The sequence below is a fragment of the Urtica dioica genome, chromosome 1, assembly GCF_054948205.1.
Source record: "Urtica dioica subsp. dioica isolate 48M chromosome 1, U.dioica_male_clone48M_v1_H2, whole genome shotgun sequence".
Lineage (NCBI taxonomy): Eukaryota > Viridiplantae > Streptophyta > Magnoliopsida > Rosales > Urticaceae > Urtica > Urtica dioica.
Window position 1 is genome coordinate 13,298,392 of NC_142756.1, and position 27,056 is coordinate 13,325,447.

The 27,056-nt window shown below is 40.8% G+C and overlaps 1 protein-coding gene across 1 annotated transcript; it reads left to right on the plus strand.

The window, feature by feature from the left end:
• LOC149407321 (putative leucine-rich repeat receptor-like protein kinase At2g19210) lies at positions 1 to 26,796 on the plus strand. The gene is made up of 12 exons (XM_089619876.1): positions 1 to 79; positions 191 to 740; positions 19,517 to 19,989; positions 20,731 to 20,869; positions 20,953 to 21,024; positions 21,151 to 21,222; positions 21,370 to 21,450; positions 21,539 to 21,917; positions 22,599 to 22,725; positions 22,865 to 22,927; positions 23,629 to 23,818; positions 26,379 to 26,796. The coding sequence occupies exons 1-12, from the start codon at positions 1 to 3 to the stop codon at positions 26,794 to 26,796; spliced, it is 2,643 nt and encodes an 880-aa protein (XP_089476002.1).
• Positions 26,797 to 27,056: the final 260 nt, after the last annotated feature.

Sequence of the window (27,056 nt, forward strand, 5' to 3'; positions counted from 1 at the left end):
ATGTTAGAGAAATATCTCGTATACGCTTGCCTTGGTGTTCTTTCCATCACAATTCTAGTTCACGCCCAGAGTCAATCAGGTACTAAATGACTGTCTGATAATTAATACTGAAAGATAACAGACAAAACTTACACCAATCTATGGTCTAGACAATATTAATTAAATGAGGTCGTGTACTATTTTGTGGCAGGTTTTATAAGCATAGACTGTGGGATCCCAAAAAACTCAAGCTACACAGACGAAACAACGGGTTTGTACTATGTTTCGGACTCAGCTTTCATCGATAACAGCGCCGGAAAAACCAGCAATATCTCAGTCGAACACTTCTCGAGAGATCTCGAACGGCAATTCAGAGCGGTCCAAAGCTTCCCCAATGGAGTCAGAAACTGCTACACCCTAAAACCCGCCAACGGAAAAGGTACCAGATACCTGATCCGAGCGAGGTTCTTATATGGTAATTATGACGGAAAGGATTCGGTTCCAGATTTTGATATCTACATCGGGGCAAATAAATGGGGTTCTGTTAAGTTGGAGAGTGTGTCTTCTGTTAAAACCATGGAGATCATACATATTTCAGCATCGGACAGCGTGTTCGTGTGTCTTGTGAACACACGCCATGGAACGCCTTTTATTTCAGCTCTCGAGCTTAGACCTTTGAATATTTCAATTTATGGAGATATTGGAGCGGCGAAACTTTATCGGCGAATTGATATTGGTTCACAAACCAATAAATATGTCAGGTACATAACATTTTTATTATTTATTTAACTGTAAATTAGATATTAGATAGCTAAGAAAACAGTAGTAGTCGTTTAGTTACATACGGGAGTTAAATGTCGCGAAACTCCGACAAAAAATGGTGGGAGTTCCATTTTCTGTTATACTCCAGCCACCGAAAATGGTTTAATCATGTCATTTATTTTCCATTATTTTTCTATAAATTCAGCTAAATTTCGGTGAAATTCTGAGATTCACAAAGTCAACGGAAATGAAAAAAAAAAATCTACAGATTACTATTTTATATATAATAATAAATTTTCTGACAAATACTGGTGAAAGTGTGGAGCTTTTTCAAATCAACATTACAAAATGCCCGTTCACATTCTCATCAGCCGACAGCATTTCTATAAAATGAAACCATCTGTCAATTGGGCGTTCTATAGACTTTTCTATGTAAATATGCTCAGTGTAAATGTTTAGCGGTATTAGCTGGCTGATTAAAATAAAAATAAAACTGGACTTTCATATATATTATTAGTGCCGAAAAATAGATCAACACTTAAAATCGACTGATGTTCGATTTAGGGAAGGACTCTATAACCGCGTTGTGGTCAAATGATGAAGAAACTCCCAAGCTCGCCGCTTTTGCTGTACCGGAAAGAGATTTTCGGTGGCTCGTCATCTGAAAAGAGAGAAGAGTGAGCTAGAGGAGCGCAGAGGGATTTCCTCTAGTGTGCACTCTGACGCTCAACACTAGTCCAAGTGCTATGTGAGGTGGGGACCTTTTGTTCTCCCTTAGAAATTCTAGAGAGAGAAGGTCTGAGGTGAGAGAGAGACACAGTTTTGTTAAGTTACTTCAACCTAGTGTGGGGTGAAGTATTTATAGTGAAGCCTTGATATTGTCAAGGGTCAGGGTAATCCTATCATTTGGTTGTTAAGACTTCCCCTTTTGACTATCTTGTCATGGGCTAGTTTTGGAAAGACCGCATCATCGGTAGCTTTTGAGAAGACTGCGTCATCGGTAGTTTTTGGGAAGATCGTGTCATCGGGCGATTTTGGGAAAACCACGTCATTAGTAGCTTTTTTTTTAAGAATCACGTCCTGGGCGGTCTTTGAGAAGGATTGCGTCCCAGTCGGTTTTGGGAAGGATCGAGTCTCAGGCGGTTTTGGGAAGGATTACGTCCCGGACGGCTTTTGTGAAGGATTACGTCCGGGGTGGTCTTTGGGAAGGATAGTGTCCCGGGCGGTTTTGGAAAGGTCATGTCATTGGTCGCTTCTTGGAAGGATCGCATCGCGGGCAACTTTTGTGATGGAATGCGTCTCAGATGGCTTTTGTGAAGGATTACATCCCGAGAGGCTTTTGTGAAGGAACAAGTCCCATGACCCTCCTCTTTGAGGACTCCTTGTCATTGGACATTTTGTGAAGAAACATGTCCCATGATCCTTCTTGAGGATGCCACATCATTGGACATTTTTTTTAAGAAACATGTCCCATGACCCTTCTTGAGGATGCCACATCCCCATCACTTTTTTGAACAAATACGTACCATGAGGCTTTTGTGAAGGAACATGTCCCGGGAGGCTTTTGTGAAGGAACATGTCTCATGTAACTTCTTGAGGATGTCACGTCATCATACACTTTTGTGAAGAAACATGTCCTGTGACCCTTCTTGAGGATGCCACGTCATCAAACACTTTTGTGAAGAAACATGTCACATGACCCTTCTTGAGAATGCCATGTCATCGGACACTTCTGTGAAAAAATACCCCACGTGGTGAGATTCTCCCATACATAGGTTCATACACTCCATTCGCTAATGATATGAGTTTGGCTTCAGCACTACTTCACGAGACTACATATTGTTTCTTGCTACGCCACGTGACGAGATTCCCCCACACATAGGTGCACATGCCTGATGTCGATCTTTGATCTGGGACATACTCTGCCCAATCTGCATCAGTGAAAACTTTGATACCTCGACTGCTTCTTTTCTTGAATGAGAGACATGTTCCTGGAGTAGATTTGAGGTATTGGAGAATTCGCATGAAATGCTTCCATGTGGGTTTTCGAGGGATTACTCATGAATCTACCGATCATGCTCACTGCGAATCCAATGTCTGGTGTAGTTTGAGTGAGGTAGATGAGTTTTCCTACTAGTTGCTAAAATCTTTCTTTGTTGGATGCGACCTCGGTTGTGCGAGCTACTAGATTCACATTGGGATCCATCGGAGTATCAGCTGGTTTGCAATCGAGCATGCCAGTTTCCTTGAGGAGATCCAATGTGTATTAACGCTGAGACATTGAGATACCTTTCTCAGATCGTGCGACCTCTATGCCTAGGCATGTCGCAAGCTTCCAAGGTCCTTGAATTCGAGCTCGGATGACAAAGTCTGCTTCAATCTCTTGATTTCTTCAAGATCATCTCCGGTAATGACTATGTCGTCCACATACACACTGAGGATGTTGTGCTTGCCTTGTGTTGTGATCTTTGAGAAGAGCGTAGGATTTGCTTGGCTTTGTTAGTAGTCGTATTGTTTGAGCACATGAGTGAACTTTTCGAACCAGGCTCGAGGAGACTGCTTGCGTCTGTATAGGGTTGGCATCTTGACGGTTCTCGAAGCCTGGTGGGATTTTCATGTAGACTTCTTCTTCCAGTTCGCCATTCAAGAAGACATTCTTCACATCGAGATGGATAAGTGGCCAATCTAAGTTGGCTGCTAGAGATAGAAGAATTCTGATGGTGTTGAACTTAGCGACCGATGCGAATGTTTCTTGATAATCAATGACATAAGTGTACCCCTTAGCAACGAGACGAGCTTTGAATCTCTCCACGGAGCAATCTGTGTTGTGTTTAATGGTGAATAACCATCTGCATCCGATAGTTCGTTTGTTAGGTGGCAGCTTGGTGATTTCCCTCGTGTCATTTTGCTCGAGGACTTGGATTTTTGCATGACTAGCATCTCGTCAAGCTGGGATCTGGAGGGCTTTTTTGATTGATTGTGGCACGTTTTCCTAATCCAATTTTGTCATATAGGCTTGATAGCTCGCTGAGAGATTCCCGTAGAACACATAATCTTACATCATGTATAGGCCACATGAACGAGTAGGTTTTCTCAAGGCAATAGGTAAGTCTGGAGATGAGATATTACTTTGTTTATTGATTTCGATGTTCAGGACTGGAGAGACATCATGGGTGCGAACTTTTGCCAGACTCTCGGTAAGGTTTAGGTCGCAAGGAACTTCCGAACTAGATTCAGAGGGTTTAGCGAACTAGGCACGAGATTGTTTGAAATGTCCGGAAGAGTTTGAGGTGAGTTCGTCAGGCTAGGCGGCAAAGGATTCGGAGTTGAACTAATGTCTGGATTGATGATGAGCCAATTTGGGGAGTCATTGTCGCTGCTCTCCCCCTGACGAGCATAATTGGCGAAGTATGGACTCAGTCTTGAAAAGTAACGTTTGTAGATATTATGAATTTTTTGGAAGTGGGTTCATAGCATTTGTAGCCCTTCTGAGTTGTTGAGTAGCCGAGGAAGATACACTTCGTTGATTTGGACTCGAGTTTCCCTTGATTATATGTGTGGGTAAACACGAAAGAGCCAAATACTTTAGGCGGGAGAGTGGATATGAGTCGTGTTTAGGAAAATGTTTCAAGGAGAACGCGAGCTGGAATTTTGTAATTAAGGACACGAGAGGGCATGCGATTTATGAGTTAGGTAGCGTGAAGACTGCTTCTCCTAAGAAGTGTGATGGCATATTTGATGAGAATATGATAGCTCGCGCGACCTCAATGAGATGTCGATTTTTTCGTTCAGCTACTCCGATTTGTTGAGGAGTATAAACACACGAGCTAGAATGGATTATGCCTTAGATTTTGAAGAAAAAACCAAGCTTCGTATTGAAATAATCTCAAACATTATCTGTATGGACGATCTTAATGTGAGTATCAAACTAAGTTTGGATCAGTTTGTGAAAGGATTTGAAGAGTTCCTTTGTTTCTAACTTGTGTTTCATCATGTATACCCAATTTCGTCTCGTATGGTTGTTAACAAAGAGTACAAACCACCGAGCTCCAGTAATATTTGAAAATTTAGAAGGGCCCCAAATATCACTGTGCATGATAGCAAATGGGCGAGATTGTTTGCATGGATTGGGATAATACGAGCTACGAGTACGTTTGGCAAACTCACACATGTCACACTGAATAAAATTGACATTTTTATTGAGAAATAGATAAGGAGACATTCTTTTGGGATACATGAAACACGAATGTCCTAATCTAAGATAGTTAAGCATGATTTCTTTGTGTGATGGTGGAGATTGGGCCATTTGACATAGTGATATGAGATGGTTTGAGGATGTAGAGTCCGACACTGAGTTCGACATTACCGATTTGTCTCCCCAAATCATGTTCCAGGAACACACATGAACATTCATCAAAAACAGTTCGACACCGAGAATCCTTGTTGATCTTGGTGTACAAATAAAAGATTACGGTGTAATTGAGGAACAAAAAATAATGACTCCAGTTTCAAGCACTCTGATATGACTACAGTTTCGATACCAGCAACTTTGGTTTTGAATCCGTTGGAAATGGTGACCGATATGTTTCTATCACATATAGAGTATTTGGTGAATAGATATCGGTTACCAATCATGTGGTCTGAGCCCCTGAGTCGACAATCCAGGCTGAAGGATTTTCCAAGCTTACATGAAGAGCTCAAGGAGAGTTACCTAGAGCGCCAACACTATTGCTTTCTCCTCTGAGCTGAGCTTGTTGGATGAGGCTCTAGAGGATAGCGAGTTGGTCGTTGTTGAAGGAGGAGGCACCTGAGGTGGAAGTCGATGTAGCGGAAGAGATAGACACCAAATTTCTGTTTGAGTTTGGATCTTTAGTGTCTCGAGTTGACTTCAGATTTGATGGTCTCCCATGGAGCATCTAGCACGATTCTCAAAATGACCAGGTCGTCTGTAATGATCGCAGTAGGTCTTATCTTTACGGAGTTTGTTGTCCGTGGAGACGCGAGCTTTTGGGCTTTCATCCCATGTGGTTAGAGCAGACGAGTTTGAGCTCGGAATTGAGATTGCATTGGATTGACTTCCTCCAAGCATGATTTTCCTTCTGCTTTCTTTGTGTCTGACCGCGGAGAAGGCTTCCCGGAGAGATGGTAGTGGTACCATACTGAGAATCCATCCTCTAAAGAAAGAAGGTTTCCCCGATTTCGGGGTTCATGGAGTTTATGAGCCAAGACATCACCATGTTATTTTCAGCCTTCCAAGTTTTGAAAGCCGGATCTTCGCACTTCGGAGCTATAGCTACGCCGATGAGATAATCATCCTACTTCACCCAGAGAGAATATGAGCAAAGATCGTGACCACTGAAGGAAATTGTGGCCATTGAGTTTGTGACTCGTGATATGGTTGGAGAATTGTCAGAACTTGATTGAGTGGGCATGGTTTGAAGGGTGGTCAAAGTGGTGTTAATGGCAAATGAGTTTTCGAAGGTGTTCATGGTGTTTGAATTTATGGGCTCTGATACCATGTAGTACTTTAGAGAGGAAAAATGGATAAATATTTTCTACTTTTTTTGTTTTTATATGAGAGGAGAACCTATATTTATACAAGAAGGAAAAAAATGAACAATTACATTTGTGCACTGGAAGTATAAAGACAATCTAGGAAATATACAAACATGGAAAAGAGGAAATGCAACTTCCAATGAGATAGAGCAACTTCCAATGAGATAGTGTAACTTACAAAAGATAGTGGGACTCGTGAGCCTGTGTTTGCAACAAAAATAAGTGAAACAACTTTCATTGTTATATTTTTTGAACGAAAAGCTACATTGCAAGAAATTATCGGTCAAATAAGAAGTTGGCTGCAAGCAACGAATCAAATTACAATAGCAAAACAAATAGTGAAGATGAATGGGATGTTGAAGTGGATATTGTCATTAAAGAACAAGAGTTTTCTCTTAAAGCCACCATGCCTCAATGAATAACAACGAAAGTGATTGGATTTTATTTATTGCGTGTGCCTTTTGAGCATTTCTCCCTTTTTGTCGTTAAGGTAGTCGTCATCAACGTCCATGCGTCCTACCCCCCGAGCCATTAGTTATGCGTCCTACCCCCCGAGTGTTTGAGAGGTGCGTCATGATGGGCTTCAGGGAGACACTGGTTTGGAATATTTCGGTGATGGTCGCAGTGATGTTGTAGACTTTGTTTGAGCTTGGAAAGGCATCTCCTTATAGATTATTTGCCTATTTGTCTGATTAAGAGGAGGTAGATTTCCTTCTTGAGGTGAGAAACTGGGTCATGACTGTTTTTGTAGTTCTTGAGTGATGGTATCGTTCCCATCTTTTTTTATCCATTCATGTCTTGCTCCTACGAGGGCGAGACTGAAGGCCTAGCACTTGTGGGTCTGGTTGACGGGATTGCCTATCCCTTGGAAAGCCGATGGAATCTAGTGCTATTGACCATTTCTTTTGCTTTATGACCGAGTCATTCGGTGGGTTGGCACTTCATTGGCCTCGTGGTGTGGTCACAAGGGCTTTGTCGATCTTTATTTGAGTGCAAAAGACGAGGTTCCAAACCTCTGCCTTTGGGCTCTTGGGAAGAAGCCTGTGGGATTTCCCCGTTTGGCATCGCATAGACATCTTGGTTATCTTCTTATGGATGCCCTTTGGGAGAAGCATTGTCTGGACCTTCGAAAAGGTATTGGATAAGGGGGTTGTTCCTATGAAATTATAGGAACATCTCCATGAGTTTGTTGATTTGATCTTTGGCCCGGTAGACCCTTTTCACTCAAGGGTCGGGGCTAGTGTAGGTGAGGTGTTCATCGTGGGTGCAACCTCATTTTCTTCTTGCTTGGCTCAGTTTTTTCCAACCTCGTCGTTGATGATTTCGATGTGTTTTCTCGAGCAGGATTCAGTGTTGGATCAGGTTATGGTGCCGGTGTGTGTAGAGGTACCTCCACTAGAAGCGTTACAGGGCCATACCATGACGTGGTTTGGAGTCTCGGGATAAGACTTAAGGTGTGTCAGAAAGGTGATTATCTCGAGAGCTACATCTTTGAGGATTTGCCTGACATCGTTGGTATCTGGATCGTCATTTTGAGCGTAGAGGTGAAGAGTCGAAAATTTCTTCTCATGGTTGGGATTCTTCGAATCCTTTCCATGTAGCTTCTAAAACCTTGTGGCTGAGCTTCAGAACAATGTCTTCTGGGAGGTGATTAGTCTTTCTATCGGTGAGAGCGTAAATCTCGGAATGTGACCATGTAGATGCCCACTTTAGGAGCGGTCTCGTTGTGGATTATCACCGCGGGAACCTTTTAGGTTGCGGGACGTGAATTGATGTCACAAAGATTTGTCTCAGGTCGCGAACGGTTGCCAAAGGGATTGCACGGCATCGCAAGGTATTATGATGGTTCACTCGGAAATGCGAGTGGTTGTCCCGCCGTGGGATACTGCTTGGAGTCGCGATGGGTTGTCCGACCGTGAGGGCGAGCTTTCGAACGACATGCGGCGATGTGAGAGGGAGCCTAGAGGTCCCGTGGTCGTACGAACGACCTAAGGTTCTGGGAGGGAACCCATAGGCTCCGTCGTCGATGTTTCGACGGCCTAAGGCACTGCGTGAGAGCCCGGAGACCCTACTTGGGTGTGCGGACGCCCTAAGGTGCCGCACTGAAGCCCGAGTGCCCGTCGTCAAGGATCGAATGCCGTGGGGCACCGTGCGGGGCCTGGAGGCCTTGTTGTAGGCGTGAAGATGGAATGAGGTGTCACCACGAGCCTGGAGGCTGCACCATGAACGGGGGTCCCCCAGAGGTACCGCACGGGAGTCCGGAGGTTGCACCTAGAGCTAGCGGACCCCAGAGGTGCGGCACCGGAGCCTGGAGGTTGTGCCGTTGGCGGGGCGACCCCCAGAGGTGCCACACAAGGGACAAGAGGCTGCGTCGTGGATGGGCGACCCCATAGGTACCGTACGAGGGCCCGAAGGCTACGCCGTGGACGAACAGACGCCCAAGGTACCGCACGGGAGCCGAGAGAATGTATTGCAGGCGTTGAGATGTCGTCACTATGATGTATTGCAGGCGTTGAGATGTCGTCACTATGGGTGAGACCCTCGCCTTTTAGGGTCTCACATGAGACATAGTGTTGAAAACTAGTGGGAGCACGTAGATATTTTTGTGACCCCGTCTTTCTAGCACAAAAATGTGGTCGTCAAAGGGTCGCTCGTGGTCGGCAAGGGGTTCTTCGTGGTCGTCAACAAGGCAAGAGGTCACCTCGGCAGCCGTTGGCTAGACTGAGCACGCCCGACCCTAATTGTGGCGGTTAAGTCTTTGCAGGGGGTTGTTATTTTCTTGGCATATTGTTCTTTCTTTTATTTGACCGTTGTCAGAGTTCTATTTTGAGGGGCGAATTTTCACCCTACAACATTTACAACATTTACCGACGATTTTTTTTGTCGGTAATAACCCGGGAATCGTCGCTAAATGTATTTAGCAACGATTTTAGCGACGATAATAATCGTCGCTAATTGTCCGTGCCTAAATATATTTAGCGACGATTTCTTCGTCGGTAAATATTTAGCGACGATAACGTCGTCCCTAAATGTTGTGACGAGAAGTTTTTTTTCAATTTGAAACAGATAATTAGCGACGACTTTTTCGTCGCTAATTAGCGGGGGAAAAATTCCCGCGTACATTAGCGACGACAAAATCGTCGCTAAATGTTGTGACGAGAAGTTTTTTTCGTTTTGAAACAGATAATTAGCGACGACTTTGTCGTCGCTAATTGTCGCGGGGAAAAATTCCCTCGTGAATTAGCGACGACAAAGTCGTCGCTAAAAGTTTGTGTGGAATTTTACTATTATTATAATTTATTTTTTTCGTCGTTAATTATTTATTTTTTACGGTTTTTTTGTTGTGAAATTCTAAAATGAAAAATCAAATAAAAACTAAATTATATTATCCAAATCAACAACTATATAAAATCCGGTTACGTACGTTTTCGGTTATCGAGAAATATGTAAATAATAAATATACAAAACAACTAATAAACCACTAGTCGCAACGTTTGCTTTGTCGTCCCGCCGCTCATTTTCCCTCTCCTCGACGAGAAACGCTCTTCTGCTGGCGCTGAAGTTCTGCAGACTGCGGCGTCGGACTAGACTGACTTGGTCCGCCGGGCGTCGTCTGCTGGCTAGCGTCGGGAGTCCTCTGCTGGCCGCCCGTCGGAGTGTGGACACCGGGCGTCGGAGTGTGGACGCCGGCCGTCGGAGTCTACTGGCTGTGGGATGACGGAGTGTACTGCGAACCCTGCGGAAATTGAGGCATAAACGAGCTCAGGTTGAGGCCAGGCACCTGATTCTATATTGCCTCGGCGAACGAGGCGATGGTCGACGTGAACACCTCCTGAGAGATATATCTTGGATGCGATGTCCCAGCCTCCGAACTACCGTAGACTTCGGCGACTTCAGCCGCCATCCGTGCTCCCTGTGGCACCAAACGTCCGACGCCGGTCAAGTGATCAGACCGCGAACCCATAATATCGCGGATCGCCTGCTGCTCTAGGACGGAAATATCAACGTCCGCTCCTTGTTGCTCAGCCTCCACTCGTAACGTGTTGAATCTATCGACCAGTCGATCCTGATATAATTAAATAGTTAGTATCTATTAATCGGAAAATAAGAAAAATACAAATTTAACTTACATAACGTGCGGAGGATTCAGGAGTCAGCCACTCGGACTTGTCGGACTGATGTTGACGCTTGTAGTTCGCAAACAAGCTCTCGAAAGCGCCTGTCTCGGCGCTCTTCTGCATGTAAACAAAACTTCAAGTGTTAGATAATTTTAACGATTTGATGTATCATATAAACATAAAACTTACGTTCTTCATGCGGTGGGTCGAGAACCCAATCGTCCCCTGTCGAGTCTTCGTCTTCTTTTTCGCGCGATTCGCCTTGTTCTTCGCTTGTATAGCCTGTAATATAAGTAAACGTACACGTAAATAACAAATCGTTTAATAAACATTCGATTAACGTAAATGATTCGATATTACCTTAAACTCATCGCTCGTATATCGTTGTATCAGCGTCTCCCATTCGGTGTCGAGCTTAACGGTCTTCGGTTTCAGCGACCGCGCCACCTGTACGCTGCTCTTGCAGTCGATGTCGAACCATGACCGCAACGTATGCCTCCAATCGCGAAGACGAGTCTTCGCGTCTCGAATGATTGCCGCATCGACAATCGCCTTCTTCTTCTCGGTTGCATCACCATCGACTCGAATGTCGTACTTGTCTCGTATCGCTGCTCGGATCTCGGCCTCCTTCGCCGGCCCCACGTTCGCAGTCGTCCACCTTGGGACCGTAGGCGAGATCTTGTCTCGGACGACCAACCCGAGCGTGTTCGCGAACGTCGCGAGATCCGGATCCATCTCGCGCTCTGGCTGCAAGAACGACTGAAACTCCTCGTTATAAATAACGACTTCCTTCACCCCGGGGCGCCGTGCACGCTCAGATCGAAGCCCGACCGTCGGCCCACGCACGGCCGGTTCGATATCCTCGTCGTCTTCTTCGACGCCATCACGTACGGGCGCCGACTGGCAATAATTCGGGAGACGGGCTAAGAAGTCATCCCCGCCTCCGCTGCCTCTAGCTCCTGTAGCCGCAGCCATCTGAAATTCAAAACAAAATTTATTTAGTTATGCATTCGTAATGATTTAAATCAGTTAATTTAGTAAGTAAATGAAAAACGTTATATACTATCAATCATCGTCGTCAGACAAATCATCTTCTTCCATCAAATCTTCGTCCTCAGTTTCTTCGTCATCGATAAACTCTTCTTCTTCAATATTTTCCACCAAGTTCACTGCGTCGTTGCTCACGGGCTCTGGTATCGCAAACTGATGACGCGTTGACAGTGAATCTAAATCTAACGGTTCTACTGATAACTGAACTGAAGATGAAGATTGACCAAGAATGAGGTCAATATCAGGAAGATCCCACACATTTCGATGATTACACTCTTTGACGATTCGCCAATCAGGACCATTCAAGTTATCTTCCAAGTAGAAAACTTGTTTCGCTTGAGTTGCCAAAATAAATGGCTCGTCTTTGTACCATTCTTTTGCCACATACACACTTGTCAAGTTATTGTCGTTGCGTGTCCTTTTCCTCGGATCTTGGTCACCGAACCAACGACATTGAAATAAGACGACGCGACAATTGTTCTGATACGTCAAGACAATGACGTTTTCTACTTGACCGTAGAAGTCGTGACCTCCTTCACTTGGTACACATACCCCGCTATTCTGAGTCGTTCTTTTGCTATCACGTTGACGGGAGATAAATTTAACTCCGTTCACTACACAACACGGATACGTCTGTGGTGCGAAATGTGGTCCCAATGCCAATGCATATAATTCGGAGGTAACGGATAATCCATCTTGGCTCATGCGAAATACCTACATACAACCATTAACGAGTCGGTTATTAGTTATCTCATATTCGTTGAGTTTATTAGTCAAATACCTTTTCCCAAAACCATTTTGGGAACTCAAGTCGATGCGCTTCTTCAACATCTGGCCGACCTTCTAATTCCATGAGATCTATGTGTTCACTGAAATAAAATTCATGTTCATTTAATACATCACTTCGTATAAATATAATTCAAGTTCATTTATTTCACTCATTTACCTCATGAAATCGTCAATTTCGGGACAATTTCGTAAAATGTACCACTCAGCGAGCAATCGTATATTCTCATCTAAGCGTATCGTGGTCATCTTCCCGTAAGGCCGACAACTTGATGACTGAAACACCGATAACTCCCGTTCGACACCTTCGAAGTTAGACGCGACGTCTGTTCGTTGGGGCATGTTGAAACGATTCTCAACGCCTTCTAGATACCTTGAGCAGAATGTCAATGCTTCATCTACGACATAGGCTTCGGCAATTGAACCCTCTGGGTAACATTCCATCCGCGGTAACATTCTTCTTCAAATTCCCCGCAAAACCATCGGGAAATCTGACAGATCTCAAGAACTCAGTAAACAGCTTCCGTTCTGAAGGTGTCAGAGTGTATGACGAAGGCGGTTTCATCCATCTATCTCCTTCTTGGTACAAATGAAGCTCGTGCCTTATGTTCCAGTCCGCCAAAGTCAACCGCGCCTTATCTGTGTCTTTCGTCTTCCCCTCAATGTTCAGCAAGGTACCTAGAAGATTGTCGCATACATTCTTTTCTATATGCATTACATCGAGGTTATGCTTCAGCGTAAGACTCGACCAATACGGCAACTCGAAGAAAATACTTTTCTTTGTCCAATTCAGCTCACTCGCATCGCGCTTTCGTTTCTTCCCGCCGAAGTCAGGGTGCTTCCTCGGGGTTGCATCTCCCACTAATCGCAATTGTCAAAGTATATCGCTCGTTGATTTTCTCACTGGTGGTGGTCGTTTCTCATTTCGTACCTTGTACAGTTTGCTCTTCCTCATCGGGTGTAACAACGGCAAGAATCGACGATGATCGCAGTAAACAATCTTGTTTCGAGCCTTGAAAGATGGTGTGTCGTTGTTACACGTCGGACAAGCAAGGTACCCTTGACCACTCCATCCCGACAAACTACTTATCGCTGGAAAATCATTCACCGTCCATAGAAGTACGGAAAACAACCTGAATAGCTCACCGGTCGAACCATCTCTCAACACAACACCGGTTTCCCACAATTCCTTCAGCTCATCAATCAGCGGTCCATGTCTTTTCCCGGCGCACTACGACCTGGTATAAGCAATGTTAACATCAAGTACGATGTTTTCATGCACAACCACGACGGTAAATTGTACGCAGTCAAGACTACCAGCCACATACTGTACGATAAACTCATGTCACCAAATGGGTTGAAACCATCGGCGGCAAGTCCAAGCCGGACGTTCCTCGGTTCTGCCGCAAACATGGGATATTTTCGGTCGATCTCCTTCCACGTTGCTCCGTCTGCCGGATGTCGCAGTACACCATCCTCTTTAATGCGTTCATTCTCGTGCCACTGCATCTCTAGAGCTGTGTGCCGACTCGCGTACAGTCGCTTAAGTCGATCTTTCAGTGGAAAGTAGCGCAACACTTTATGCGCTACTTTTTTTCCACCGTCTTTCTTCAGCCACCGGCTCTCATTACAAACTGGACACTCGTCTAGATTGGCGTTGTCCTTCCAAAACAACGCGCAATCGTGTTTGCAGACGTGAATCGACTCGTAACCCATACCAAATCGACGCAATTTCGCCTTTGCTTCATAGTGTGACTCTGGAATCGTGTTGCCGATTGGATGAGATTTTTTCAGTACTTTCAGTAGCTGATCAAACGACTTATTCGTCCACTTGTTCATCACTTTCAAATGCATCAACGTGACAACAAATGAGAGTGACGAATACTCCGTACAACCCGGCCATAATTCTGTGTTCAGGTCGCTGAAAAGGTCATCGAACTGTCCACTCTGGTATTCTGCATTCGGGTCAATACTGTCATTGTCACCGTCTACGTCGTTGTGATCTAAGATATAGTGTACATCATCAAACATCCCTCCTCCTCTGTACTCCGTCTGATACTGCATTACGTCATCTTCTTCCTCCCCGTGAAAGTTCCACCTCGTGTAATTCCTCTTAAATCCTCTGATAAAGAGATGATTCTCTATATCAGGAATTTTTTGCATCAACACGTTGTTACACCTCTTGCATGGACACTTACTCGTCCTTCGACATTTACGTGTTGTCGGGCCATTGCCATGAACTCTGTCATGCCAGCCGTAAACTCAACGCTTAAACGTTGGTCCTCGATTATCCAATTCCTATTTGGATAACTCATTTTACCTATAGATTGAACATTTCAAAATTTAGTAGTTTTCGGATTTTATTTTATAATTTCACGATCGATCCTACCGAAATTTCGGCAGAACCTCCCCTATAAACTTAACAACCCGGCATCAAGCCTTTAACTTTAAAACCTGCATAAAAACATCCTAAAACTAACAATAAATCCAACCTCAGTGGTTCGATTATTAAAATTCATAATCCATCACATTTTTAATCATTTCTAACAACAATTAAATACAATTCCATATAATTTACATAAACTAACTAATTGTTTTTACATAATTTTACCAAATATAAAATTTATAACAAATATATAATTCATTTATAACTAATTAATTCATTTATAATTTATAAAATTTATAACAAATATATAATTCTAAAAATATAAATTATGTAAATATAACTAATTAAAATAAATTTATAACTAATATATAACTAAAGTTTATAGTCCTATATATATTAATCATATATAACTAATATATAACTAATATATAAATAAATTTATAACTAATAAATTTATAACTAATATATATTAATCCTATAACTAACTAATATATATATATATATATATATATATAACAACAATTAAATACAATTCCATTTAATTTACATAAACTAACTAATTGTTTTTACATAATTTTACCAAATATAAAATTTATAACAAATATATAATTCATTTATAACTAATTAATTCATTTATAATTTATAACAAATATATAATTCTAAAAATATAAATTATGTAAATATAACTAATTAAAATAAATTTATAACTAATATATAACTAAAGTTTATAATCCTATATATATTAATCATATATAACTAATATATAACTAATATATAAATAAATTTATAACTAATAAATTTATAACTAATATATATTAATCCTATAACTAACTAATATATATATATATATATATATAAAGTTTTAAAAAAAAACTTACCGATCGGACAAAGAGGGAGAGCGCGCGGCCAGAGAAGGGGAGCGGCGTCGGCGTCGGCGGCGGAGCGGCGGAGGAGGAGCTGCAATGGGAGAGAGAGACTTTAGGAGAGAGATGTGAGGAGAGAGAGAGAAGTAGTGAGGAGAGAGACTTACCGGGGAGGCACACGGCGGAGGAGCGTCGGCGGCACACGGCGGAGGAGCGTCGGCGGCACACGGCGGACGAGGCACACGGCGGAGGAGGGAGAAAGTAGAGAGAGAAATGTAAATTTTAGGGTTTGGGAGCGAATGGGGAAGCTGGGTCGCGATCTGGTATTTAAAGACATTTACCGACGATTTTATCGTCGCTAAATGATTTCATTTCGTCGCTAAATGAACTTACGTTAACCAGACATTTAGCGACGATTAAATCGTCGCTATTAGTAAATTTCAAATATTTAGCGACGATTTTATCGTCGCTAAATCATTTCGATTTAATTTAATGGCAGAGATTTTTCCCTCTTTAAAATTCGTCAAAATTCGAAAACATTTAGCGACGATATTTTCGTCGCTAAATGAATTCAGAAATAATTAGCGACGAATTTATCGTCGCTAATTATTTTCCCGCGAACTTAGCGACGACAAAAAAGAATTAGCGACGATAAAGTCGTCGCTATCATTGCCGCCAAACTTTAATATTTTTCGCACCAAAGAAGTAGCGACGATATTATCGTCGCTAAAAGGATGATTAGCGACGATTAAGTCGTCGCTAAATGTGGTATTTCTTGTAGTGAATTATGGATTAAAACAACCTCCAAGGGCGTGGTATGGTAAGATCGTTGAAGTCCTTACTCAAGGTGGTTACTCAAAGGTACATGTCAATATTTTTGTTTAAGTTTTTGAAGGAAAGTTAGCCATTGTATTTAGTATATGTGGGTGATCTGATCATCACCGAAGACAATGAATGTGACAGTCCTTAATCAAAGGCGACTTCTCCTTATCGTTCAAAATGAACGATCTTAGGGAGCTCAAACACTTTGTAGGGCTAGAAGGTAATCATGCAAAGGAAGGTTTATTCTTTTTCCAACACAAGTATTAAAGAGATTTTCGTAAAAAGCTTTGGGGCGCTTGAATGCAAGCCAATTTTGACTCTAGTATTGGAAGTAATAAAAAAATGGGTCAATGTACCAACAGTTTTGTGGGAATTTTGATTTAGTTGACGCGAACAAGACCGAACATTTCATATACGGTTACTGTTGTGAGCAACTAAAAGAAAAATCTTAAGAAGTCCTACATAGAGTACTAAACATTTCATATACGGTTACTGTTGTGAGCAACTACCAATGTTGCGATACGTTATAAGGTACTAAATATGGGCTAGTATACATGAAAAGAGGCACTACCAAGTTTATTAGGTATTTTGACGCTCACTATGTCGGAGATCACAACACACGACAATAGACCACAAGATTCGTTTTTTTTATCTGAAGTTGAGTATAGAGCAGGCGCCCTAACTCGCTAGGAAAGTTTCTGGCTGAGGATCTACACCAACCACCTGACTACGTTGTACAACTGTTCCGCGACAAATGATAGGGAACATATCAATACAGATGATCAAGTGACATCCATTTTCACAAATAGGTGTTTCAAAAGCTAATGCAGTATCTCAACATGAACAAGAGACAACTTACATAAGTCGGTGTTGAAGGGGAGTATTGAATTGTTATCACCAACTTGATGGTTCTAGAATAATGGGAAAAAAATTCTTAGATTAGTAAGAACGATAGAGAGCTCCTAGAATATTTTAGAAATTGTAGTAGATATATTCTGAAATATTGAGAGATATGAAGAAACTACTGTCTAGAATTTGTTGGTTTAATCTCGTTTACGTGGATTGCTTTAGTTTTATATTTATTTATTTTAAATAAAGTCCTGGTCTTTAGGAAAGTCTGTTAGGCTAGTGGAGGACTGAGGCAAAATTAATTGTGTGATCGTGGCCGAAATTGTAGCCACTAAAGCCATGTTTTTATTCAGTTACGTTATGTTTGTACTCATTATAAATAGCAATGAAAAATCTCAGAAAAGCAGTATGTTTTCACTGCACCAAAGCTGTTTGTTGTTCTATATATTACTACCTACGTACATATATTCTCTCTTCTCAGGTTCTGCAACAACAAGTGGTATCAGAGCGTCTTGGTGTTCGATCCAAACCTCTGTAGCCGATCGGTGTTCGATCCGCTTCGGCAATGGCAGGACAAGGAGAAGATGGCAACAACAGCAAGGCAGTGATTTCATCATCTCCGCCGAAGGCACGGCTGAGCAGCGGTGGCGGTGACGAGCTGCGCACCGTGGAGCGGGTCGTCAGGGAGAGCGACGGTGCAGCGCACTTTCCGCTCCTCACGCGTACAAATTACGCAGATTGGGTGATCCTCATGAAGGTACAACTGCAAGCGCAAGGCTTGTGGGATGTCGTTGAAGACGGTCCTGGCGATCACCGCGAAGACAGGCGGGCCATGTCGGTGCTACTCCGGGCAGTGCCGCCGGAGCTGATCCGTACACTTGGCGTCAAGGAGACGGCCAAGCAAGCTTGGGACACACTCAAGATCATGCGGGTCGGTGTCGAGCGTGTCCGGGAGGCTAAGGCGCAGACACGTTGGACCGAATTCGAGAACCTCACGTTCAAAGACGGCGAGGGGGTGGAGTCTTTCAGCATTCGACTCACAGCGATCGTCAACGACCTCGAGGTGTTGGGCGATCCGGTGACCGAGCACAAGGCGGTGCTCAAATTCCTTCGAAGCGTACCGCGCGCATACAAACAGATGGCCATGGCGATCGAATCGCTGGTGGATCTCAAGTCTTTGTCCATCGAAGAACTCACGGGGCGGCTCCTAGTCGTAGAGGAGCGCGGCGAACTCGACGACCCTCTGCCTTCCGGTGGGCGCCTACTTCTCACGGAAGAAGAATGGCAAGCCCGGCAGCGACAACGCGAGCGTGGGCAAGGATCGTTCGGCGGTGGCGACAAGAAGTGCAAGTCTCCGACAAAGGAAAAGTCATCGTCAAACGGAGGCGACAACGGCGAACGCAAGAAGGGTAATTGCCGCTATTGCGGCATAGCCGGCCATTGGGCTAAGGAGTGCCGCAAGGCGATGCGTGACCGAGAGCAGCAAGAGCAGGCCAATCTCGCGCGTGCCGAGTCGGAGGAAGACGATGAGCCGGCGCTGCTCATGGCGCAGACCTGTACTTTGGGTCAAGCTGCCGAAGAGGCGCCCGAGGCGGTGTACCTGAACGAGGAGAAAGCGGTGCCCATGAATGTGGCTGACAGCGTGCGGTACCTCGACACCGACCAATAGTCACATGATAGGCGTCAAGCAAATTGATGCAATTGATGTTGTGTAACGAGATTAAGGGGGTGATTTGTTGGTTTAATCTCGTTTACGTGGATTGCTTTAGTTTTATATTTATTTATTTTAAATAAAGTCCTGGTCTTTAGGAAAGTCTGTTAGGCTAGTGGAGGACTGAGGCAAAATTAATTGTGTGATCGTGGCCGAAATTGTAGCCACTAAAGCCATGTTTTTATTCAGTTACGTTATGTTTGTACTCATTATAAATAGCAATGAAAAATCTCAGAAAAGCAGTATGTTTTCACTGCACCAAAGCTGTTTGTTGTTCTATATATTACTACCTACGTACATATATTCTCTCTTCTCAGGTTCTGCAACAACAGAATTTTCTAAGTTAGTCTTTAACTTAATATGTCTAGATTATTCTAGGAGTTGACAGTTGGTTTCATATACAACTCTCAACAAGTATGAATATAACCACGAGTCTTTTGAGTTGTGCAACTAAGTAACTAAAAAAATTGAGTTTCTAGAAAGACTGTATTATCCAAGTGTTAAGAGCCTTTGCGTGAGTGTGCCCTTACTAAGAGGTGTTTTTATAGTGGAGTCTTTGTGTTCTATTGATAATTAGTAATCTAACAGATTAACTACTCGCGTGTTTTGCTCAACATGAAATTACTTTTGAAAGGTACAAAGAGGATGTGTATGATCGGATATGGGAGCCCTTTAATTTCCCGGGCCGTCATGTGCTGAAGACACCTCTCACTATAGACTCCCGAAACAGAAACCCTTATAAACCCCCTTCCGTAGTGATGTCCACAGCCATGGCTCCTGAAAATGTCACTAGTCCACTTTTTGAGTTCCATTTGAAGCCGGACAGCGTAGCACTACAGTACCAGATCTACATGCACTTTGCCGAGGTCGAGAAGCTCAACGCAAACCAGTCTAGAGAGTTCTACATCAATGAAAATGACGAGTACATGAACGAGTATGTTTCGCCCAACTACTTGTACTCCGAGACGTTGACTTGGCGGACGAGCGGCGAAATAATCTCCTTTAGCCTGTTACAGACAAACACATCGACTCAGCAGCCTATCCTAAATGCACTCGAGGCTTACATTGTTCACAATTTTTCGGAGCCACAAACAGTTGAATTTGATGGTAAGAGAAAAAAGTATATTTGCACTTATGGTCCTCGAATTTTAAAGTTTGGCATATCCACAGTCTTTCACAGAGATCGTTGAATAACTTTGAAAACGTTGTCCTTGAGTTTTTTTTTTTTTTTTTTTTTAACTTTTCATGAAGTTTTTGGAGGAATCTCAATAATGTGATTCTCGTACTCCACCTCTTTAGAGTACAATGATAGGTTTTCGTTTTTTATTTATACTCTAATCCAACCCTTTTTTTACCCTACAAAATTGATCTATGTATTACTGTGCCAACCAATTGGAGACCACATAATTTTTTTTTTCGGGAATGATTTTTGGCACAACTCACGAGTTGGAACGATCCACTCAGAAGTTGACACGTGGATGTTGGTGGACACGTGTCAACTTCTGAGTGGATCGTTCCAACTCGTGAGTTGTGCCAAATAGCATTACTCTTTTTTTTTTTATTAAACTACAGAAACAGATATTTTTTCCCTAACAAATAAAAATCAAAGGGTATGCAGACTTGAAATTCCTTCTAAAAATTGACAGGGCTATGGCTATGGGTGTCAACTTTACAAAGTTCATAGACTGATGGTACCAAAAGAAATAGAGATCAATCTACCGCACACCATAAAATTTAAAGCCAGATATGCATTTAAGACGGAAAAAAAGAATTAAGGAAACCAATTATGAGAGATATCTAATACATTGTTTTCACTTTTTTTTCCTTTGCCGAAAAATAAAACATTAGTTGAGGCTATGATGAACATCAAGTCAGATTTTGGAGTGAGAAGGAACTGGCAAGGTGATCCGTGCTCTCCAAAAACCTACTCGTGGGAAGGTGTTAATTGCAGTTTTAACGGCCCAGATACAGCTAGAGTTATCTCTTTGTAAGTATATGTATAGGTCTTCAAGCATTAACGAATCACTCCAAAGGCTCTAACTATATTATTATTATTATTATGCGGTGTAGGAATTTATCCTCGAGTGGATTGACTGGGAAGATAAGTCCTCACATATCAGGCCTCACAATGATACAGTTTGTGTAAGTCCAAATACAAGTTTCGAAACTATCACCTTATTAGTAGATGGGGTTTGTAATTTCCTCAATAAAGGATAATTTTTTGGCATATATTACCAGCTAATCTACAAAAAAAAATCACCACTTTAGGTATTTATCGAACAACAGCTTAACTGGATCCATTCCCCGTTTTCTTTCGGAATTGCATTACCTGGAAATTCTGTAAGTGTTTTTTCTTCTTTATCTTTTTTTTCTTTTTTCATAATCAAAATTTAATGTTAGTAGCACTTTTTGGTTCATATAATATAGTCATGTCATTCTCATTACTAAAATAATGTATATATTGATAAACATTGTCATGCTTTGCAGAGACTTAAGAGGAAACAAGCTTACCGGTTCAGTTCCAGTTGAACTCATTAAAAAATCAAACAGTGACTCCCTGTTACTAAGGTATTTTTTTATCATCCCTATTTTTCACTTATATAAAGTCACTTTATTCCACCATGCTTTATAAAGATGATTTTCTATTATCTACTAGTGTTTCTGCAAATCCCGGTCTTTGTGCATCGCTTTCGTGCCATAAGAAGAATCGGAGATATGTTGTTCCTGTTATAGCCTCCGTAGCTTCGGTATTTGTCCTCTTAGTCGCGATAACAGTAGCGTGGAAATTAATCAAGAGAACGAGAGGTACATACAGGAAAAATGGCCCACCAACAAGAATTGGATCGGAAATAATGGACCCGAAAAACCGTCAATTTACGTACGCTGAGATCATCACCATTACCAACGATTTTGAGAGAATCATTGGCAGAGGAGGGTTCGGAACTGTCTACCACGGTTACTTAAACGACACTCAAGTGGCCGTGAAGATGCTCTCTGAGTCATCGGAGCAGGGCTACAGAGAGTTCCGGGCCGAGGTTTGTTTGTTCTTTCTTTTATTTTTTTTCATTTTTGACGCGCACATGAACTTGTAGGATTGTTGTATTTTTACTTCTTTTTATTTTTATTTTATTTTTATTTTATTTTTTTTTATTTTTTTTGCATTCACCTCATGACGTGTTTTTAGGAGATTAGCCTCTAAACCTTCGGCCTTTTTTTTATCCCTTTAAAAACTATTCGTTTCAAGCTTATGACCTATTTTTATTTGTATTTTAGCAATATCAGTAATTAGTTCATAAATAAAATAAAAATATATTATTTTTCAAATTAGTTTTAACGTGTATATATTTTATTTCAATATAATAATTAGTGATTTTGCTAAAATATCATTGAAAATAAGTCATGTGTCTTCGAAGTGCAACTTTTTTATTGGAAAAATAACATAAATTTTAGAGTGGCTAAAAGTACGCATTCTTAAGAGTCAATGAGCTGAATGCAAAACCAAAAACAAAAACAAAAACAAAAAACTAAGGGCCAAAATGCAACTATCCAGCAAGTTGAGGAGCCCCCTTTATCAAACAGCCACCTTATATAATTCTACATTTTCGTAATTTATATGAGCTACGGATTGGTTATATCTGGAGAACCATGAGATTTATGCAATTAATATGTTCTTGGTTATGTGCTTGTTCTGATTTGAACGGTTCGATCATTTACAGGTCAACCTTCTTATGAGAGTTCATCATATAAATTTGACAGGCCTCATCGGGTATTGCAAGGAAGAAAAGTTTTTGGGCCTAATCTACGAGTACATGGCTAATGGAAACCTCGGGCAACATATTTCGGGTTGATTTCTATGAGTACATCCTAAAATCAATCAATTAATGTCCTTAATTATCTCAAACTCTCATTGGCATGCAGTAATGATTACAAAACTGCTTTTGTGAAGGACCTATATGTGATATTAATTTTGTGTGTATTGCAGCTAAAAGTGCACATACTTTAAGTTGGGAGGAAAGATTGCAAATGGCGTTGGATTCGGCACAAGGTAGCAGTCGATTCATACATATATGTATATATATATATATATATATATATATATATATATATATACATATATATATATACATGTATATATATATGTATATATATATATGTATATATATATATGTATATATATATGTATATATATATATATATATATATATATATATATATATATATATATAATCCCCTACTACCCTTTGATTTCAACGAAATTGTCATACGAATTCATGAACACTAATTTATGCTTTGACTAAAAAACCAAATATATACGAGCTTATCGTTTATTTCAAAATTCTTAAACCATAATTTTGTGATGAAGTATATATATATATATATATATATATATATATATATATATATATATTAATATTATAACTAAATAAAGTTTATAAAAATTACTAGAAAAAAATTATAAATTTAATTTACATACGTCAGTATAGTAATTAATTCTAAAGTTTTCATTTATATTTAATATAATTTTTTAAGAAAAAGGTTATCGTGATATTTAAAAATAGAAAACTGGACATTGCGTATTGTTTTGTAGTAAATCATTAAAGTTGACAGTAAATTCAGCACTCCTAAACAAATGGCCGATAAACTTGCACTGAACCTAAATTGCTGATTTTCTTCTTCTTTTTCTTTTTTAAATGTGTGTTTGATTGACACTTAAGCTGATGTAACAATTTTGGTGAAAATTTCCAGGATTAGAGTATTTGCATCATGGTTGCAAGCCGTCAATAGTCCACAGGGACGTCAAGCCGGCGAATATTTTACTGCACGAGAACTTCCAAGCCAAAATAGCTGATTTTGGGCTCTCTAGAGCTTTTCCCATTGATGGTGGGACTCAAACGCCCACTGCTATTGCTGGTACACCTGGCTATCTTGATCCTGAGTAAGTGCCTGATCAGAAAATATTTGGAATATTTGTTTTGATCATAAAGTGGTATTAAATACTATACGTAGTGCGAGTAAAGACTGATAATAATAAACCTGAAAACATACTTCAATACCCCCTCTCAAAATATAGTATAATTTTGATGAATAAAGTGGCTTATAACTCATTAGTCAGTCGAATTAGTACCAAACATTTAAAATCATCATCGAGACAAATCTTATTAAACAGATAGATTTTAATAAGATATTTGTGGTTTAGATATTTGTAAGCTTTAATATAGGCTACTTTAAAGTGGTACCTAGGATAGCCTAGTGGTAATTCCACACCACCTCTTGTGTGGAGGTCGTGGGTTCAATCCCCACTGCAACTAAGTTGCCTTAAAAAAAAGGGCATTGTAGCAAAATAGCCACTTTGAAACTATAGATTTTGTTTTTAGCCAATGTTTCATAACTTTTAGGGAAATAGCCAACGTGCTTAGGTGTCAATAATTAATAGACTAATTTGTCCTTTTACTTAATCAAATGGAAATAATGAATATAATTATATTAAATAATAGGCAATAATAATATAAAATAACAGACAATTTCAAAATTGTTATACGTGGCGCACTAATCTAGAACGGCTCACCAAGATTGACGTTACTGTTGGGAACCTGTCAACACGGATAATAAACGTAAATTACTGGAAATTATCTCATTCTCCACATTTAAGTAATTTGAATGGAAATAAATAGAAATAACTGTAAATAAATCATCTGTACCTCGTCGGTGAACTTCCTGATCCCGAATCGCAGAGCTTCGTCAGAGCCGATGCCTCCACGTCAAGCCCCGAGATCTCTTCGGCGCGCTTCGTCAGCAAATCGCAGAGCTCGAGCCAGAGCCGGTGCCTCGTCTTCCCTTTCACGGACGAGAACCGTCGTCGTTGAGGACTCCGGCGAGCCGCTCCGCCGCCTCCTGGAACAGCCCCGCCGAGAGTAGAAACTCGATGATAGTCCTCGACGTGGAGGTGGCGGCGCGATTTGGCCTCGCGGACATCGCCGCTGATCGACACCACCAACTGTTCCAGGCTCAGCAGACGATTGAAAAACCCCTACCGGCGAGCTTGTTTCCGAGGCCGGCGATGACGATCGTCCCTGCGACGGCGTCGGGGTTTGGCGACGAGGCACAAATGGACAGGCTGGGAGCAAGGAGATACGGTGGCGCATAAACCCTAAAATGCGATTCATTAACCCTAAATCGCTAAAAAGTGGAGAGAGAAAGAGAGAAAGAACGTGGAAGAGAGAGAAAGTTGATTCAAATATTTGGTAACTACTTTCTACAAAATAGGAATTTAAGATGCACAAAAAAAGGAAAAAAAAAAACGTGATTTTAAAAAACTACTTTAATTGTTGAAGGACAAAAAAGTAAAACAATTATTGCCACCTAATATGGTTGGTTATTTCCCTAAAAAAACTCCAAACATATGCTAGATCCCAAACCAAACGTTTTAGGTAGCCTAGTTGCTTATAAAATTCTAAAAAAAATATATATGCTACTTTAAATGTTTATTGTATATATATAGTTTTTAGCATGATTATCAATATTATATAGGAAACTCTTATTAAATTTCAATAAAACGTTTCTTAGATTAATCTATGGTTTAGTAATTTTCAGCATCATTTATTGTTCTCTTTTATTTAAAAAAAAATAATTAATTCGCGAGTTTTCTTATTAAATTTTTGTCAGCAATTGCCATTTCTATTGGCAAATAATTTTTCCAGGATAGTTATTTTTCTTCACTTTCTCTAAAATACATGTCAACGTTATCCATCCACAGACGTAATTTCCATCAAATCAAACATCGGTCAGTTATCAGCAGCTGACATTTTAAATTTTTAATAACTGAATAAGATTCCCGCAATCTTTTGATTGGATGTCACAAACGGTATATACAAGGTTTGAGTTACCGGGTAACGGGTGAGTTACGGTATGGTATATCGTTAATCTTTAGATCCCGGTAGCGAAACGTACAAAATCGAGAAATATCGATAAAATCAGGATTTACCTCGTTGATACCGATAGAGAATCTCGTAATACCAAAAACGAGCTTGACCCAATTAAAAATTTCCTTAAAATCGAAGTTTATCGCGAAAAAATCGGAGTTTACCGCAATCTAAATAAAAATTAATTTAAATAAAAAAAATAAAATTTATTAAAATTTATTTTATATTTATTTATTATAAAAAATCTGTCGGTTTCTTCCCCGAAAAATCATTATAAACTCTTGCGGTAAGAGGTATACCCATAAAATCTGAGTAGTGGCACAATAACAATACGGTAAACGGTATCTTAAACTCCAATCTCTAGGCTTTTCTTTATTAAGTGTCAGTCCACTTCAATTAATGTCTCTGGTCATGCCACACAGAAAATCCGAACGTAAGCAGAAAATGAGGAACAAACAAACTACGATCTATCCTACCTACCTACGTATTAGAAAAGTATTTGGTTTGTTATTATTGGTTTTAATGACGTATGAGTTTTTGTTTATATCAACCATATTGTGTTATTTGATTTCACAGGTATTTTGAAACTAACCGGTTGAACGAGAAAAGCGATGTTTACAGCTTCGGAGTTGTTCTACTGGAGATTATTACAAGCCGACCAGTGTTTGTTAAGATCAGCAATGAAGAGAACTGGCACATTTCCAAATGGGTCACGCGTTGTCTTGCGAGCGGAGAAATCAGAGACATCGTTGATCCAAGATTACACGGAGGCTTCGGAATTGAGTCTGCGCAGAAAGCTGTGGAGATAGCAATTACCTGTGTGCGTCATAATTCGCGTGAGAGGCCGGCGATGAGCCAAGTGGTCATTGAATTGAACGAGTGTTTGGCGATAGAGTTGGGTTCTCGAGTTTATGAAAAAAGCCAAGGCAGTCAAAGCATGGATCTAACTTCCGATGGAACTTTTGATTCCCAGAAAGATGCTATCTTTTGCTGATACAACATAGCATGGAGTAAAGAAAAACATGTATTGCACGTATATAATTGGAGTTGTGATATAGCATGAATTCTTTCCTATTTTTTTCTTTGCAATTTTATGTTTTGACACATTATGAATTATAGTCATTAATATACTTCATTCAAATTTTATTTTTTCTCAGAAAGTTGGTCATATAATTTTAAGGTAGTAATACTATTTAAGGAGCCGAAAGTCACCAATTACCACATCATAAATAGGGGTGTCAACCTCAAAATGAT